The sequence below is a fragment of the Armigeres subalbatus genome, chromosome 1 (assembly GCF_024139115.2).
Source record: "Armigeres subalbatus isolate Guangzhou_Male chromosome 1, GZ_Asu_2, whole genome shotgun sequence".
Lineage (NCBI taxonomy): Eukaryota > Metazoa > Arthropoda > Insecta > Diptera > Culicidae > Armigeres > Armigeres subalbatus.
The window spans coordinates 98,015,358-98,034,234 of NC_085139.1; the positions used below are offsets into that span (position 1 = coordinate 98,015,358).

Below are 18,877 nucleotides of genomic sequence, written 5' to 3' on the forward strand. Positions count from 1 at the left end.
GTAGCAGGAACAACCAACTGAAGACACTATTTGGAAGCACAAAAGACCCCGTTGACGCATTAGGAAAATCTGGAGTTTATAAAATATCATGCCCACACTGTGACAAAATCTACATAGGACAGTCAAAACGAACACTAGACACGAGGTTCAAAGAACATTTGGCAGAAGTAACTAAAGCAAACAAAGACACTGAAAAAGGTATACATTATCATTTCAAATCTAAAGTAGCCGAACATATATTTAACGAAGATCATCAATTAACCAAAGACAACATATCACTTCTCAGACAAATACAAAATCCTTGGAAACTTGACGTAGCGGAAAGCTTAGAAATTTACAAACAAAAACAAATAAACTTACTTAACTTAAAAATGTTTAAACCCTTTTCGCTAATTTTTGAGAACATAGTTCCTCAACATCGTGAATAATATATTTAGAATGTTTCAAATGGAGATAATTGACCTCCAATGGGGGCTCAAATTGAAATTTCAGAAAGACATATCTTTCGTAAGATATTTTCTCTTCCCAGAAGTACATATCTGTGTGAACAACTCTCATCAATAATGAAAGCAAAACAAGTAATTGTTGATCTTCATTATCTGCTTGCGAAATTCGATCACCGATTGCGAAATCAATATGCGTCGAGTATTGGAAGGAAGCCAACAATTCCATGTCCTGTTACGTAAAAAGAAAAAGAAAATAAACACACAAAAAAGAACGCAATTGAATCGTGCTTAGTTTTTCTTAAAAATAATTTAAGTCATTCTGTAAAACTAAGTGCCATTCTGAAAAAAAAAGTATTTTCCTTTGGTTAATTTGAAAATGTATAAAAAATATGTACCGAATATTTTCCGGCCCCCCAGCAAGTGGCCATTTTGAAAATTGAATGGCCACTTGCTGGAGGGCTTAAAAAGGTTGGGCAGCCCTGAATGCCTCCTTGAGCACCAACCCTAATTTCCACCCGGGACAGCTTTCCAGCATTACTTCTGGGGGATAGGCTGTACTAAGTGTACTCATTCACACACACTCATACCATTTGAGACTAGTTGTCGCCGTCGTGGCGATGAAATCGCTTAGGTCTGGGGGAGCCTTTAATGTCACCAGTGTTGGTAGAATCTCAAATTCTCAAATTATATCGGCGATTCAAATTATGCGTGAGTTTAATAGTTAATTCTGCCAAACAAGTTGTTTGCCCTAACAGGTCGTTTCCCAATAGATCATGTGTCCGAAAATGCCGTTTGGCTGAAATGATCGTTTGGCAGAAAAGGCCATTTGGCCGAACGGGTCATACGGTCGATTAGATCATTTGGCCAAAATGGTTATTGGCCAGAAAAGACCGTTTGACCGAACCAGTGGACATTTTTGGTCAAATGGCCCTTTCTGCAAAATAACATTTTCGGCTAAATAGATTTCGGCCTAATAGTTTGTTCGACCAAATAGCTTTCGGCCTTGTCGTTTTCGGCCAAATGATTTTTGTTCAAACGTCCCTTTCTGTCGTTTGACCGAAAGTCATTTGGTGAAAAGCAATTTGTTCGAATGCCACTTGTCCGAATTAAGCCAAAAGTCATCTTGCCGAATTGCATTTGTCCAAAAATACCGTTCGGCCGAAGTTATCATTTATCAGAAAGGGCCATTTGGGATAATCCATTAATAACGTAACACAAAAATTGGTTATTTTCAACCCCCTCCTCCCTATGTCACACTAAGGCCGGAGTGGCCAGTGCATTACATAAAAGTCTTCTCCAATCAGCTCAATGGCCACACGTTGCCAACCACGCAGTCTACGGAGGGTCCGTAAGTCATCCTCCACCGAGGATGATCGACCCAATGATTGACCCACCTTACGCGTTCCGCACTTTGCCTTCTTGTGTCTGTCGGACTATCCGACATTCTGGCCACGTGCCCAGCCTACGTCTCCTCCACGTACCGTCCGCCATCTGCACCCCACCATAGATGGAACCCAGCAGCACAAGAAGTCCTCTTTGATCTGGCAGTTACCTTTGGTGGAACTTGAGAAAGTTCGTATTCAAAAAAATAAAGTTTATATGGAGCGCATATGCTTATTCAACTAGATTGGGTATATACCTGGAGAGCGGTAACATCATCAGTTAAATTAATAGTTTTTTTTTCAATAAAAAATCGTGGATTTTTTGCATTGTAGGTTGTCAGCCCAAAGATACCTATCCAATGGGAACAGGCTCCCATTTTACGTATAGCTTCTGCATTTTTCATTCCGCCACTGAATGCCAGGCCAGGCGCCACACCTTCTTGGTGATCAGATAATAGATTTTTGTGCTAAATATTCCAGAATGGCTTAAGTTGAAACATAGCTAGGATATATTTTATGTTTTTCTATTCTCATTCAGACGGTTTACTCATATTCCACCATTAACCACCTCAACTAACTATTCTCATTTTTGCAACGAGCTCTTCTTTATCCTTATTTTCTTTTTCTTGTTTCTTCCCCAACAGCTTGACTAAATTAAAAAAAAGAAAACATTATTCGAGGCGAAAGCAGTTACGGTTACGACTACTCTAAAATACTACTTCTATCACACAATTCATTCGTACTTGTTGACGTTTTTTTATGTTGATCCACTAAGAATATTTATGTTTTCTTGATTCCCTTTCCACAATCCTCCCAAAAGACACAACTCAATATTTAAATTAAAGTTGCAAACATTGTGTCATTATTCTCTTTTTTTCGTTTCTAGCTACTAGGTAAATTCTTTTCCTAAACAATTAAAAAGCCCGATTAGATTATTACGAAAAAGAGAAATTGTTGTACCCGAGGAATGATGATATGTGGAATGATTGCCGTGGACAATGGAGCGTTTTGCTCCAGGAATTTTACTATTTATATCCAAATAAACAGCGCGCATTTGAGAGTCGTGTTAATAGAGCGAGAAATAAGCAGAATTAATGGTAGATAATTAAGATAAGGCTTAAGAGTCAGCATTATGGATTTCTTTTCTTTTGAAGAGAGAATCGTTGTTACAAAAATAAAGAGAAAAGTTTATACAAATGAAGTTTAATGTAGAAGAAACTGAAAAAAAGTCCGTGAAAATAGATCTTAAGTAACACGCAAACAAAGCAACAACAGATTTAATGTAAAATTCGCTGCTGTGAAGAGGACATGTAATTCAATTTGGCTGAATTGAGGTCAGGTTCGCAAACCGTCGAGAAGTTGAAGAAGAACTGTATAATGCGAAACAATTTTGTGAAACGAACCAATAATGTTGTAGAGGTGTTTGTATTTCCGAATGGATTTTTGTGTGGGCGTTAGATACAAATCTAGTAAACAATGTGAGCGAATAAGACGAATTGGGAGAACGTAGTTTTTAGGGAATTGCTGTTGCTAAATTGCGCGTTCAGTGAAAACAAAGCAGGAATCCATACAAAAAAAAAAGAAAATTAAAAAAAAAACAGAAATGAAAATAAAACAAAGCCGATATTAGATTTTTTACGAATTGCTACGGAAACCAATTCAACTTGATGCCGAAATCTGGTCCTTTACACCTTGGGTAGTCCGGCAATCACTACCGACTCAATTCCCAGGTGATCAGACCCGCGAAGGAACTTGAAGTAACCTTTTTCGCCCCAATCCTCTCCGTAAGAGTTGGCTATCAACCAATATGGCACACCACGTTCCTTTCCCCATCCAATCAGTCTCACTGCATGCTTCCCCACTTCCTTTCCAACCACGTGCTGGTACACCCCACTTTTGTACAGATACAAATCCTGATACACCGAGAACCCGGTCTCTACCGGTCCATTGGTCATAATCTCCAGCTGAATCATGCGTTCGTCATTCGGGAGCTTGTACGCTGCCGATCCGTAGTACTTGTCCCTGCGGTACGACCCGTCATACCCTTCAGTGCAACGATGCGAACACGTGGGAGTTTTCTCCGGTTGACATTCCTCGAATGGATACAGGCATGGCTTGAACGGATACGGTTTGCATCCATCCGTGCTGTTGTACGCCGCACCGCTGACCAGTCCGACATCCACCCAGTACTGGAACGAAGTCCCGTCCAAAAAGCCCCCGTTGCATCCATTACCGCAATCCTTACAGCATCCCATCAGGTCCTCTGCAGCCAGTTCCAAATCGTACTTCCCCTCCGAGTGGATACACAGCCGATCGGACATCACACTAACTGCCGCCACAGCCCAACATGCGCCGCACAGTCCCTGGTTCTTGATAGTGGAAATCGATGTGCAGAACGGCCACTTCTCTCTCGCATCAAAATGATCCGGGATATCCATTCTGTAGGCAGTGTCGTGTCTTTTCATTGGCAACCGGAAGCCGATCTTACTCTCGAAGATGCCCTTCATGTTCTGAAAGTTTTCGTATCGTATCCCATCGCGGAAGGTTGAGTCCGGGGTCCAGGTTTTGGCATGTCGCTGTACTTGCGCCAGAAAACCGTCGTTGAAGGGATCGTCTCCCATGCGTTGAAACCTGGAGGCGATGGCGCTGCCGATTATCGCGGCAGCGATCAAGAGCGTTCTAAGTTTAATCATTGCCCGTCCGTATCCGTAGCGAAACTGAAACGGTTGTTTGTGCACATATGATCGATCGTTTGGATTGATCATGAATGGTGTGCGGTGCGATTAGCGTTCATAATTGCGAAGATCAGCATATCTGCGGTACTATAGTCTAAATTATGGTGCAATGCACTGCCAGTGGAGATAAGACGAAATGGATGGTTGGCAGTTTCTTTCTCTTGAAGTGTGTACCGATTTCTACAGCGGGTGAGGATACTCATTCACATTTTATTTTTGTTTTTGTAGACATCATCAGCCAGGCTGTGAGGAAAGAAAAGGCGTAACCCCGCATACACACGATCAGGCATGTTTAACAAACATACAGTCCGCTCCCAGGAAGTTAGACAAGTTGACGCTATGTTTGACCGTGCATATCGTAAGTATTTTTTTCTTCGATTGTATGAAGTACGCAATTAAAATTTTGCAAATATTCGAAAAGGTTTATTGATGATGTCTCTTCTTCATTGGCGTTACATCCCCCAGTGGGACATTGCCGCCCTTAGCTTAGTATTCATAACGCTCTTCCTTCTTCTTCTTCTTCTTCTTCTACTTCGTCTATGGCTTTCTACATTCCAACTGGAACTTGACCGGCTTTTCAACTTAGAATTCTATTAGCATTTTCACAGTTATTAATTGAAAGCTTTTCTATGCCCGCCATTGCATGAGTATGTATCTTGTGTGGCAAATACAATGGATACACTATGTCCAGGGAGTCGGAATGTTTTCCACCCGAAAAGATCCTAGACCGGACCGAAACTCGAACTCGTTATCTCCGGATTGGCAATCCTATGCCTTTGCCCCCAAGGCTACTGGAGACCTCATTAAGCTCTTCCCCAGTTATTAATTAACTGCGAGGTTTCTAAGAAGTCGATTTACCATTTTTATCACCTTCAGCATGGTCTTGCCTTGTAGCTGCGAATCTTACCGCACTAACTGCGCTAACCGGAGCTATGGCGTAGCTGACTTTTTGCTTCTCCGAGATAATCGGCTACTTTTATACAATCTTAACTTGAGGATAAATAAGTATTATGAGTATGTTTTTATTTAGTTTTTCATCAAATTGTCACCTATATGGATTCGCTTTATGAGTTTTTCACAGTGTGCTCTGTGTTTCGTCTTTGACGTTCTCAATACGATACCGACTTGGTTTCATATAAATGTTGAAGTTGTGGAGTGTATTATCCAAATTCGCAATGTCTATAGTTAAGATAGCTCAAATCAATCTTCAGCATAAAAGAACAGCAACGTTTGATCTTTGTAGACTAATGCAAAATGACAAATCCCATGTGACTTAAGTGCAGGAACCCTATTTTCGCAAGGGTAGCTACGATTTTTGCTGCTTTCAGTAATAAAATGGCAAACTCTCGATCAATGCCGCGTGCATGTGTTCTTGTTAACAACGCTATCATTGCTACACTTGTCTCTGAACTAACAACCAGGGATGTATGTGCTGTCACAATTGATGTAGCTGGTAACGATTTATTTACCACATGATAAACCAACCCCTCTGGATGCTTTCAAACAAGTTGTCATTTATTGCACTTCAAAAGACCTTCCGCTAATTGTCGGTAGTGATGCTTTGTTCTTCACATCATCTGGGGTAGCCCGGATATCAATCTGAGAGGCTCAAGCTTGATGGAATACTTAAGTAGTACCGAACTTGGGTTATTTAACATAGGCAATCGCCAAACCTTTATGGTATCTAATAGAGCAAAGTATTAGACAATATTCTCTGCCCCACAGAATCAATAACGAGTTGACGAATTGGCATGTGTCAGATGACGAATCTGTATCGACCTTGCGTTTTAGAAATCTTCGTTAAACCAACTGGGATCTCTTTACAGAGTGGCTTTCAACAGAGTCTTTCAAGTTGACTCGGAAAGCCTACTTCTTCGATCTGCTGAACGATCCGGTTGGAGAAACCATTTTTTTTAATCTTTCGTTTATTTTGGAGGCTAAACGTTACGGAGCCGAAATCAAGTTCAACAATTTATTTTTTAAATCTTATACATAATGTTAGTTTTGGGGAAACAAAAGACTCGCGGTTTGGTCGAGGTTAGGGAATACAATAATATAGTAGGAAAGGAAAGCAATTTAGGGTGCTTAAGTAATTAGGTTGGTGATGTTCACATAGTTGACATTCTTGGCGATGTTTTACATCTGTATTTTTTTTTCCTTGTTGGGTGTCATTATCAATGCGACCAGTTTTTTGATCTATTGATCCCTTTTTAATATGGCTATATCACGATGCCAAGCCACTATTCAGAATGACCGTCATATGTGACTGGTAGCCTTTTCCCAATCTGGTAGTACATTTCTAATAAACTGCATCACCAGATTGGGTGTTGTTCTCCAAACTTCATAGGGTTCTAATAGCCCTTTGTTGAAGAACTTTATTCTTTTGTTGACAATTGCCGGGCAATGGCATAAAATGTGTTCCGAGTCTTCTTCATCCATGCCACAGAATCGACATGAATCATCTTGAAGTTTTTTCATTTGCTTCAAGTGATAACGGCTCGGACAATGACCAGTTATATGTTCTAAGATCTTTTTTGGAAAGTTCTAAGATTTTGCGGGTTACAGAAATATTTGGAATGATAAACCTTTTGGACTGCCTCGCATTTGGAGTGTACTACCAATTTGTTTCTACTTTTGAGGTTATCCATATTTTCAGCTCCATTTTTAGAGCACATGCCGATAAAGCACAAAAAGGTTCTGGTCCACAGAAACTGTTTGATGATCCGAGTTTTGCCAATTTATCGGCTCTCTCGTTCCCATCAATTCCACAGTGGCCAGGAACCCAATATAAAGTGACTTGATTACAACAAGACAAGTTTTGAAGGGAATTTATACATTCCCAGACGTGTTTAGAAGTACATGTCGCTGACTTCAAGGCATTCAAAGCGGCTTGACTGTCCGACATAATGCAGATATTTGAATGCCTGTATTTGCGTCGCAAACACAAATTAGAGCATTCCAAAAAAGCTTGTAACACAGTGGGCCACTTACCCATGGGTATTGAGATTGCTGCCCCTGGGCCAGCCACCCCGGCTCCTGCTTGGTTATTCAGCCTCGAACCATCTGTGTAGAAAACTATTGATCCTGATCGTAGATTTGGACCGCCGTTTTCCCAAGAAGTACGCCCAGGATTTATTACCTGGAATAAACGCTCAAAGTTATATTTTTTACCCATCCAGTCTTCATTATTTATTACTAGTGGGTTTATTTTAATCGTATTTAGAATACTCAGATGACCTGTAAGGTCACCTTCCAAGAGGTTCATTGATCGTCGAATCTTTAGAGCACTCTTTTCGGCTTCTAATTGGATGAATTGATGTAAAGGAAGTACAAAAAGTAAGCAATCCAACGCCTTGGATGGTGTACTTCTCATTGCACCAGTTGTTGAGATAGTTGCTAATCGTTGAACTCTGTTAAGCTTTTTTTGCGCAATTTTCTCCTTTGTTTTTGGCCACCATACCAATGAAGCATAGGTAATTCTGGGTCTTACAATTGCCGAGTAAATCCAGTGAATCATCTTCGGCTTCAGGCCCCATTGCTTACCAAACGTTCGTTTACATATCCAAAGAGCATTTATCGCTTTGTTAATTGCTTGCTCCAGATGTGCATTCCATCCAGTTGAGCTTCCTGTCAAGTGTAACTCCAAGATATTTAACCGTATTTGAAAGTTTCAAAAGTGTTCCTTTCATTTTTATATTTCCTAATCGAATGTTTTTCCTTCTGGTGAATGGTATAATAGTAGTTTTACATGGATTTATATTCAATCCCTCCCTACCACACCACATCTGTAACGGAACAAACATTTTTTTTGGGAAACAACAATGAGAAGAAGACATACAAAGGGGGTTAACGACAGACATTGAAATGGACAACAAGAGGAAGACATTCGATATGGGGTACGACAGACAAGGGGGTAGGCAGACTAAGATCACAATCGCAGAAACTACCGTATTCGAGAATGGACAGAATGGTTGTTCGGTACAACGTGAGATCTTCGGGATGCGCTCCCCACCAAGTTCCCGTTATCGTTCGCATAAAGTTGATTCTTTTCTGGCATTTTTGTGTCAGATACACGATGTGCTTCCCAAAGGTACATTTCGAGTCGAGCCAGACCCCGAGGTATTTAGAAGACATGCTATGAGTGATTGCCTTACCCAACAGTTGGAGCGGGAACTTTGCCGGCTCAAGTTTTTTTGGAGCGGGAACTTTGCCGGCTCAAGTTTTTTTGAAAAGACAACCATCTCAGTTTTCTCCGGAGAGAATTCGATACCCAGCTTTAAGGCCCAAGTAGACAAATTGTCCAAAGTATCTTACAATGGTCCTTGCAGATCAACTGTTGTTGGCCCCGAAACGGATACAACACAATCATCTGCAAGCTGTCTCAACGAGCAATTTGGCATGAGACATTTATCAATGTCTCTGACGTAAAACGCTTCTCTGACAACAAATTGTACAAATAGGTGTTTAAAATTGGTGAAAGTTCACACTCGTGGAGTTTGTCGCATAAGACATCGACGCAAACTGAATCAAAAGCCCCCTTAATGTCCAAAAACACTAAGCCCATTTGCTCTTTTTAGCGAAGGTAAGCTGAATTTCTGAAGAAAGCAACGCAAGACAGTCGTTCGTTCCCTTACCCCTACGAAAACCAAATTGTGTATCTGACAACAAACCATTCGATTCAATCCATTCGTCTAGCCGGAAGAGAATCATCTTCTCCAACAGCTTCCGAAGACAGGACAACATCGCGATGGGGCGATACGAATTACAATCCGACGCGGGTTTTCCAGGCTTTTGGATGGCTATCACCTTCACTTGCCTCCAATCATCCGGAACAATGTTGCACTCCAGTAACTGGGAGGTTTTTGAGCAAATTGAACCTGATTCTATCCATCCCTGGAGCAGAATTGTTACATGAAAGGAGAGCAAGCGAAAATTCAATCATCGAAGAGGGCCGATCTATATCATCCCTGTCAGCAAAAGCATCACGTGACACTTGCTTCACCGGCACCGAATCCGGAAAAACTTTCTTTGCAAAATCGAGTATCCACCGCGACGAGCTTTCACGATCTTCGTTTACGGACGACGCGTTGCGCATTCTACTCCCGGCGGTCCACAGAGTTTTCATTGAGGTCTCGCGCGATAAACCTTCAACAAAAGTGCGACAATATCCACGTTTCTTCACTTTGACCAGCTTCTTGAACTGGCTTTGTGTGCTTTGTGAGGTCATATGAGAGGTCGATAGAAGCGGATTACACGATTATATCCATTGGAAATTAAAACTTCGATCGGCAAATGATCACTACAATGGGGATCTTGGACCACCTTCCAAGTACAGTCCAACGATAATGAGCTCGAACAAATGGATAGATCTAGACGGCTATCTCTTGCTGGAGGAGCCACTCGTGTAACTTCTCCTGTATTCAGAATTGACATATTAAAGTCGTCGCAGATGTCGTATATCATTGATGAACGGTTGTCGTCGTACAGTTCCCCCCAGCCTGTTCCGTGGGAGGTAAAATCTCCCAGGAACAACCGTGGCTCGGGCATAACCGAACAGATGTGCGAGAGATCTCTACGAGATATCGCGGTGTTTGGAGGAAGATATGTCGAGGCGATACTGAGGTCTTTTCCTCGAATAGTCACCTGACATGCGACAGCTTCGGTGCCTGACATCGGAGCAAAATCGACCCTATAGAAGGAGTGTTGTTTTTTTATCCCTAAAAGCACCCCTCCATATGGATTTGCCCGATCGCGGCGAATGAGTTTAGAATCGGGAATATGAAGGTTTACATCTGGTGTTAGCCATGTTTCACATAAAGCAAAAACATCGCATTGTAATTTGTTAACTAAAAATTTAAAAATATCTAATTTTGGAAGAATACTTCGACAGTGGGGCCCTCCTTAGCCGTGCGGTAAGACGTGCGGCTACAAAGCAAGACCATGCTGAGGGTGGCTGGGTTCGATTCCCGGTGCCGGTCTAGGCAATTTTCGGTTTGAAAATTGTCTCGACTTCCCTGGGCATAAAAGTATCATCGTGCTAGCCTCATGATATACGAATGCAAAAATGGTAACCTGGCTAAGAAACCTCGCAGTTAAAAACTGTGGAAGTGCTTAATGAACACTGAGCTGCGAGGCGGCTCTGTCCCAGTGTGGGGATGTCAAGAAGAAGAAGAACTTCGACAGTTACACTGTAGAATCGAAATCATATGAGCCTTATCGACGAAATTAGTCATCGAAGGATACGAATGACTCGAGGAGGGGCATTTTTGAAGCCAGCTGCTTCAAGAGAAGAGAGGAGTCAGAATAGGAAGAACAGTTTTGACCATGTTCTTCACGGGGTCGGAAGCATCGAAAAGTTGAGGATGAGCTCCACGATGCCAGAAAGTGTGAACATTGGAGCACTCGGAGGTTGTTCATCCTGATGTGAAACCACAAAAGTTGAACGTTTTTGAGTTCCACCTGCGTTTGATTTCGCTATGTTAGAATGGGGCTCTCTTTGAGGCTGTTTTCTAGTCTTTTTTTAGTAATAAAAAGGGTCCAGGTGACGTTGCTCTTCGGAAATAATTTAAATGGCTTGAAGCAGGAGACTCGCCACTAATGTCGCGTTCAAGCCTCTCATTCCCTCTGGCCATCCGAATTCGAAATGGAAGCGAAATTCCGAAAATGTTCCAATATTTCCGTAATAACAAGTATACAGAATGCCGGAGAATGAATTAGGTAAACAATATCAGAACGCTGGATAACAGCTCTAGATCACTGAAATTGTTGAAATCTGCATATTCGCTCTTGCATGGCTGCAGTAAACAGACCAGGGAATTAATGGCTAAGCGAGTGAGGCGACAGTAATGGAATTGAGGGAGTGCGATGCCCCCCAGCTGACCTTGTTGAAATCGGAGGTTAATGTTGCGAGGGATTCAGTGGGTGGGGACTGGAGGCCCATATACAGATGTGCTCGTCTTGCGGTCAGCGGCAGTATAGCCTTGGGTTAACCATGGAATACCCGAAAGCCTCGAGTTATGGGAATTTGCTCCCAAGATTGATCTCGGAGTCCCAATGAAGCCGTTCAATTAGTTTGTATAGGTCCCCATCTTTTAAGAAAGTGATGAGGTCGATGCTAGCAGATATCCCTGAGAGCCTGATATTTGGGGCATCGACAGACATAATGTTCCACGGTGTTGCGAACATCACAGATGTCGCAGGTTGTATGGAAAAGGCTCCCGTTGAAGTTATGCGAGAGCCGTGTGTGTCCGGTTTGGAGCCGGGAGATGATTTGCTGTTCTTTGAGGTTGGATAGCCGATGTGGTCCCCTTCATTTTCCGAAGGTATCAGGAAATTTCTCAGTTTTCTCGTACAGCTTTCCTTATTCAGGTTTTTACGTCACCAAACGGGACGGATGACCTAAAACGCTGGCCCTGATATCCGTCTCCGGCGAGGAGATCTGCCGTGATGTTTCCAGGCACCCTGCGAGAGTCGTGTTCGGGAGCATGGTCGCCAAGATACTTTGGATGCAGGGGTGCTTAGGCTCGTCGCTCTGGAGTGCGGAAATGACACTGGCAGAGTCGGACAGGATGTAACCATTGCTTGGTTCCAATAGTTGTTTGCTGGCCCTGCCACAAGTCCGACATCTCTTTTCCCTCAAATACTAACCACTACGCCCTTTATAAAAAAATACACACCCACTAATACGACTATGGGACAATGTCGGCACTCAGTGGCTTGATGAGTGTGAGAGCTCTGCCCCACTCACTATATACACATAGCTTGGGAGATCATTTTTGAGCATTGTAAACGACACTCTTAAGGCGTAACATAACTCGCCGGGAGTTTGATGGTGTTACTCACTCATAGGTGGAGTCACAAGTCGAAATTGGGGTAAGCACCAATATCATGAGCATTGCTGTCAAAAATCGGCTATGATTTACTCATAAGCGATTTTTGATGCTTCGGCTCCGTCGGAAATCGGGAAAATTCTTTAAAAGGCTGGTCCTAATAGGACCAAGCCTCTTTTTGCCTGGAAAATTCATAGTGAATAGTAGTGCGCGTTCAATTCGAGTTATTGTAGAAGGTTATTGTAAAGTCTTTGTAGTGGAAGTGCTAAATAATAAGTGTAATTGTTTCTTTGTTTTATAAGCGATCAAAAGACCCAATGTTAGTACGGGTTAATAAATTAGCTAGCAGTGTTAAGCGTTAGTTTTGTGCTAATTGGTTAGTATAAACATGTGTTAGTTCTTAAACCTATTGTTAAAAATATCATGCAACCTAAAATCAAACTAAAGTTTATACAAATATAGCTAAATCACCAAACGGTTATAGAAAAAACCGAACCTCAAAAGCTGTGAAACCGTAAAAAAGAGTGTAAAAGAAAAAGGTAATTAATGCTAGTGTTGCTATGTGAGGCTTAAATTAGCGATATATGACGTCACAGGGGACTAATTCAGGAGGCAGGTCCACAAAGCGGGCCTTTTTCTTTATTCTTTTGGCAGTTCACCAGTGAGCCAACGGTCAGGACGGCAAAGAAACCGGAAGTGGTCGAGAACGAGCGTGCATCCAGGCCAGGGATCCAGAAAACTGGTACTGGAGTCCCAGAAGGTTCGACATCGGCGTCGTCCAATCGCCTTCAGTCGGCAAGAAATCCCGTCGCCATTTTCCAAGCCGTCTAAAGAGGACCAGCGTCGTTGACTCCTTCAACCGGTCCCAGCTACACCACCTTCTTCGACTACCAATCCGCCGGTGAAGCCTTATCGTCACCTGGCACTTCATCGAGATTTACGAGAAGACCGCTCAGCCGGAGAACGCCACTTTCCGCTTCGACTGATCGTTGGTGTTTCCTATTGAAAATTGACCGGATCGGACAATGGGCTTGGTAGTTATGGCCAAAATACTTTTTCTCATAAAAAAGCGCGTAAAAAAGTCTAGTTCACGTTTAATGCACTTACCCTAAACCGATTTCCTCGCAACAGGTTGCATTCGACGCAGAATCTCGTCTCATTATTTCAGGCATTGCAATATCATCTGAGCACCGGATATTATCTTTGCTTGTGCAAAGATATTATCCCTAATCAAAGAGCACTCTGGAAAGATATTATCATTTGAGCGTTCGATGATGATCCGGATAGCCAGCGCGGCTCGGGGTTTGTTCGCGTTGCGAAGGTGTTGCTACAACAAAAGCTGTGAAAAAATGTTTCTCCATGACGAACATGACGCTTTGTTTACTGAGCGGATAGATAGCTAAGATCGATATCCCATTATTTCATCAGTATCTTTGCTCAAAAGATCGAATGATGGGATGGTTTGCAATGCCTGCATTATTTCCTATTGAAAATTGGCCGGTTCTGACGATGGACTCAGAAGTAATGCCCAAAATACCGCACGAGAAAGGCATTTTCACCGCTAGGTGGATTAATCTGGGTTTTTTAATTGAAAATAAGTTTAAAACTCAAATACCTTTAGAAATTTCTTCGAAAATTCCATTAGAAATTTCTTCAAATTCGAATTCTTTCCGGAACTATTCGTGCAGTAATTTTGTATGGTTTACTGAAGGAATTTTCCAAAATTTTCCTAGAGGAAGTTCCAGAAGAATTTCTAAAAATATTACAAATGCCTTTCCGGAGGAATTTCTGAAAAAATCCCTGAATGAATGTCCAAATTAATTCCTGGTGGCTTTTCTAAAGAGATTTTCGAAGATATTCCTGGAGGAATTGCCAACTCAATTGATGAAGGAATAACCAAAAAAGAACCTAAAAAGATTTTCGAACAGGATTTTTAAAAGAGTTTTTGAAGGAATATTCGAAGCAATTTTAAATGGATTTTCCAAACAGCTATTGGAATTTACATAGAAATTTTTATTTTCTCCAGGAATTTTCTAAAAAAATCCGGACAGTTGTACAAATTCAGTTTTGACTCTAGAAGCAAAACTACATATGCCAAGAAAAACTCCCAAAATATCGAGATTGCGGATATTCGAATATTCTCAAGAATTCCTTAGGAACTTACTGCAGGAGTTCCTTTGAAAATTTCTACAGATTTTTTTTTGTAAATACCTTAAATAATTCTTTAGGAAATCTATTCAGGAATTTATTCGGTGAGTCATCAAGAAACTCATTCTAGTATACCTTCAAACATTCCGTCAGGAACTCGATCGAATTTCTCCAGGAATTCCTTTAGAAAACCTCCACAAATGAAACCAATTTTTCTGGAGATTCTACAAAAACTCTCCTACTATTAATTCTGACAATTTCATCACGAATTCCTTCAGAAATTCTTTTTGGAATACCCATGTAGATGGGTACACTTCCCCACAGTTGTAATGGATTTGACGCTCCCTTCCTAAAAAAAACATCTCTTGAAAAGCTCAAAAAATGTTGCGAATCTATTTATTGATCTGTTGGATTACATTGTTGAAAGGAGATTCTCTCTATTCCGCGGGCTTCGCGTAAGTGTCGTTTTTTGCCCTTCACACAGCAGTTCATTGAAAGCAGATTGGTAATTAAATTCGACTGTAATATTGCATGGAGCCGTATGTAGAGCAAGACTCAATAAATACACGCATACATACTAGACATACTAGGATAAATACACGCATACATACTAGACCTCTTCATGTTTTCAAAATGTATCAGAAATTCAACCAGTCAACTCAGAATCACAATTCTTATGCTAAAATAAGCCTCCTGTCAAATTTTCAGCTAATTCGGATAAAATTTCGAGGTGGCTCAAGTCAATTTAGTGTTTTTGGGCTATTTTCGATTTTGAAAAAAATCTAACAAGAGATATAAACGCCGAAAACTATTGCAACAACCTCTATATAGAAGCTTTTGGTGTGCTCTACAAGTCTTGTGAACATTGCGATTCGTTCTGTTCACGTTTTGACCATGTAAAAGTGATTTTCGGGCTTTTAGGTGCATAAAAACAATGTTTCGCATAAAAGTCGTTGTTCTACAAAATTCTTTAATTTATGACAAATCATTGCTAATTTATTTTATTATTATTCCTCTTTTTTCCCTGGACATTTGAGTAATATAATTTCCAATGTGCGATTTAACGTTTAATTCTTAAAAATCCGATACTGAACATTCGTCATAAATTTGCACGCTAGGATTTCTTCAAACCTACCAAGGTCACGTACCTCCTTCGTGCTTCAGCTTTAGAAGCCAAGTTACCATTATTACATCATGTAGCCAAGAAGATCTAGGATGATCTAACAGTTAAAACGCCAATGCGGGTAAAAGTGAGAGAAATAAAAGCAAACAAATCTGCTAAAGGTAGGGGGAAGACGGCTTTGTTCTATTATTGGCAGGGGGGTATGGTCGACCAAATTTTATGAAATTTGGCCACAATGTTCTTTGATATGGAAAGAATGTTTAGGCCAAATTTGAGCATAGTCAGACATAAAAAACCCCCTGCCAATAATAGAACAAAACCTGCCAAAGTCGTCATTCCCCCTATAATAGCTATTTAATTGATGCCTGATAGGTTGCCTTGGTTCGGCAGATGCAAACGCACAGCATACTGTGATTTTTGTGTTGGCCAATCATCAGCGTGAAGTACGAAATTCGGCGGCGTGGCGCGTGCAACAAATTCAAATCCTCTACTAGATCCCCTACCAGAGGATTCAAGCCACATTGACAAATAAAATACATTCAAGCACTAGGAAAATAAGTTGATACTTAAACATTTTGTAACTTCATCGTAAATTTTCTCATTCATGCCGTTGTTTTGATAAATTAGAGAAATATCAGAGTGCAGAATTGGCGGATCATTCAACCATATGCTCGGGTAACTGTAACATGTTGAACAGCACACAAGTGGAGCGGAGCCCAAGTTTTTTTCTGGCGCATAACTTTGCGTCTTAGCACATAACAAAGCTTGATAAAACTAGTGCCCTTTTTCCCGAATCACTGTTATAAGCTGGCCATAGATAAAAGAAATTGCATTGGGATTATTTCAACATCCACGCAGCATTTTCAACGCAAATCAAATGAAAAGTACCCCACGCACGAGTAGGTTGTTGACCGTTTTCCGGTTTCTGTTGCGTAGCCGTCAACGTCGCTTCAGCTTGTATGCAATCATATACAAGAACGATCGAATGCAACTTATCGATTCGTTGATTGATTTTGCGAATTGATAGTTTTCCGCCCAAATTTCTATCATAGGAATATTGGAATGGTCATAAATAGCAGGAATAATCAAAATATATAGAACTGCGTACAGTTCTCGTACTTTATTTATGCTTTATTCGAATGAACATTATAAAGGAGCTTCAATTGACAGTAAATACACCACCATATCACTTGAACAATTATTGAAAATTTATCGCGTCAGAGGAAATACAATATCATATTTACATTTAATAGAACTTACTTCAATGAAAACATATTATTTTTTTGCTTGAACAAACTATTATATTGAATTCTTGTTACTTTCCTCTCAAAACCGTGCATAGAAAATAGCCAGGCTTGTATACAATTTTTCGAAGGTGACTTGCATAAAACATATTTTTAAATAACTTTCACTTACTAAAATTGTAGATAAATCACACTTATTATGTTTCACTTGCTCAAAATGCACGACATTTCGGAAGATTAGATGTTTGTGATCCATTTTGGACCTTGATTGACTAGTAATTCTTTCTATATGGTTAACGATGGCTGTTCCAAAATGCTCAAAATCATTGATTTTACGATATTTACTGGGGTATATCTCAAAATCTCGACGTGTTAGAGCAAATCTGAAGTCAGATTCGGATTCAGCGAGCCAAAATCTACTAGGGACACATTATTTGGTGTTAGGGACAAAATCTTGTTGAACTGTGTTTTATATATAAAAACCAATCTATGTATGTATGTTCGCTAACTACTTCTGAATCACTTGCCCGATTTCAACCAAATTTGATACAGACATTCTCTATCCTCAGGGGAAGTTAGCAAAGGGGTGGGATGGTCATGTAGAAAAGGGGGAGGGGTGGTGGGAGGGGTTTTGTTCAGAAAACAAACAATTCTGTGTAACTTTCAACTCCCAGGACCGATTTCAACCAAATGTTGTACACATATTTACTACGAGGAGGCAATCATATGGAGAGGAATTTGTGAAAGGGGGAGGGGTCTGGAGGGAGGGGTTTAGTTTAGAAAACGGGAAATTCAAAGTAAATTATAAACCCCTGTACCGATTTCAACCAAATTTGATACACACATTCTACATCATAAGGAAAAGATAACAAAGGTGGTGGGATGGTCATTGGGAAAAAGGGGAGGGTATAGGGGGAGGTGTTGTCTTTGGAAAACGAGCAACTCAGTGTAACTCCCAACCCCCAGGACCGATTCCAATCAAATTTTGTACATATATTCACTATGAGGAGCCGATCGTACGGGAGGGTAATTTGGACAAGGGGGAAAGGGGTCTGGAGGGAGGGGTATTGTTCAGAAAACGGGCAATTTAGTGTAACTTCTGAACCCCTGTACCGATTTCAATCAAATTTGGTATACACATTCTCTATCCCAAGGAGAAGATAACAAAGGGGGTGAAATGGTCGTTGAGAAAAGAGGGAGGGTAAAGGGGAAGGGGTTGCCTTTAGAAAACGAGCAATTCAGTGTAACTCCCAACCCCCAGGACCAATTCCAACTAGAATAAATGAATAAATCATTCAACTCTAAAGATTATGATTAATGATTTATTAATTTTTGACAATGATGACTGATAATGATTAACGATTAAATTCATTTTTGACAATGATTAACGATTATGAATAATGAAAAAAAAACCGTTGGAGTATGATTAACGATTACCGATCGTGATTAAATGTTGACACACTATGTGTATGATTAATGATTAACGATCGATATGATGATATTTTGAAAACGGGATGGTTGTGGAGGGACTGGCACTGTTCAGCTCTCAATCACCTCAGTGTAACTTGTGATCTCCCTTTAGCCGATTTCAGTCAAATTTGGATCACACATTCTTCATATTAAGGAGACGACGATAGTGGGTTAAGGATGGAAAAGGGGAGGGTGTGGGGGAGTTGTATTGTTTAGTTATCGATCAACTCAACACTTCATCGAAATCATGGTTTGTCCAGTGAAAAGCAATGATTAAAGTGTTTCCTTCTGGATGGTAAATGTGATCATTTCTTTAAAAATAGACGTTTTTACCGGAATAAGGCATCGGTGTATGTTTTTCCTTCTTTAGAAATAAACGTTTGCCCAAATAAGGCGATTTTGGGTTTGATCCCTTTTTCAAAATCAGTCAATGTTTTCAAATGTAATCTGCCTTCTTTTAATCAAATGATGAAGTATCAATAAGAAAACACAATTATCCT

General features: G+C 40.7%; 2 protein-coding genes across 4 annotated transcripts in view; one reads left to right on the forward strand and one right to left on the reverse strand.

Moving 5' to 3' along the window:
- The window catches only part of LOC134203446 (exportin-7), a 55,118-nt gene extending 50,285 nt beyond the window's left edge, over window positions 1-4,833 (forward strand). Inside the window, exon 12 of one of the 3 annotated variants that reach the window (XM_062678333.1) lies at window positions 4,792-4,833. In XM_062678333.1, the coding sequence (XP_062534317.1) occupies window positions 4,792-4,812 (21 nt within the window). In that variant the 3' untranslated portion in view covers window positions 4,813-4,833. Of the gene's footprint in view, window positions 1-2,472; window positions 3,471-4,791 lie in introns of those variants that run through there. The other 2 variants (XM_062678338.1, XM_062678326.1) reach the window with 2 other exon arrangements.
- LOC134203467 (cathepsin B-like) lies at window positions 3,495-4,608 on the reverse strand. Its single transcript, XM_062678344.1, has one exon. The coding sequence runs from the start codon at window positions 4,591-4,593 to the stop codon at window positions 3,514-3,516; it is 1,080 nt and encodes a 359-aa protein (XP_062534328.1). The 5' UTR covers window positions 4,594-4,608; the 3' UTR covers window positions 3,495-3,513.
- Window positions 4,834-18,877: the final 14,044 nt, after the last annotated feature.

Bases quoted from the DNA above. Each gene is read 5' to 3' on its own strand.
- LOC134203467 (XM_062678344.1), bottom strand. From the start codon at position 4,593: ATGATCAATCCAAACGATCGATCATATGTGCACAAACAACCGTTTCAG.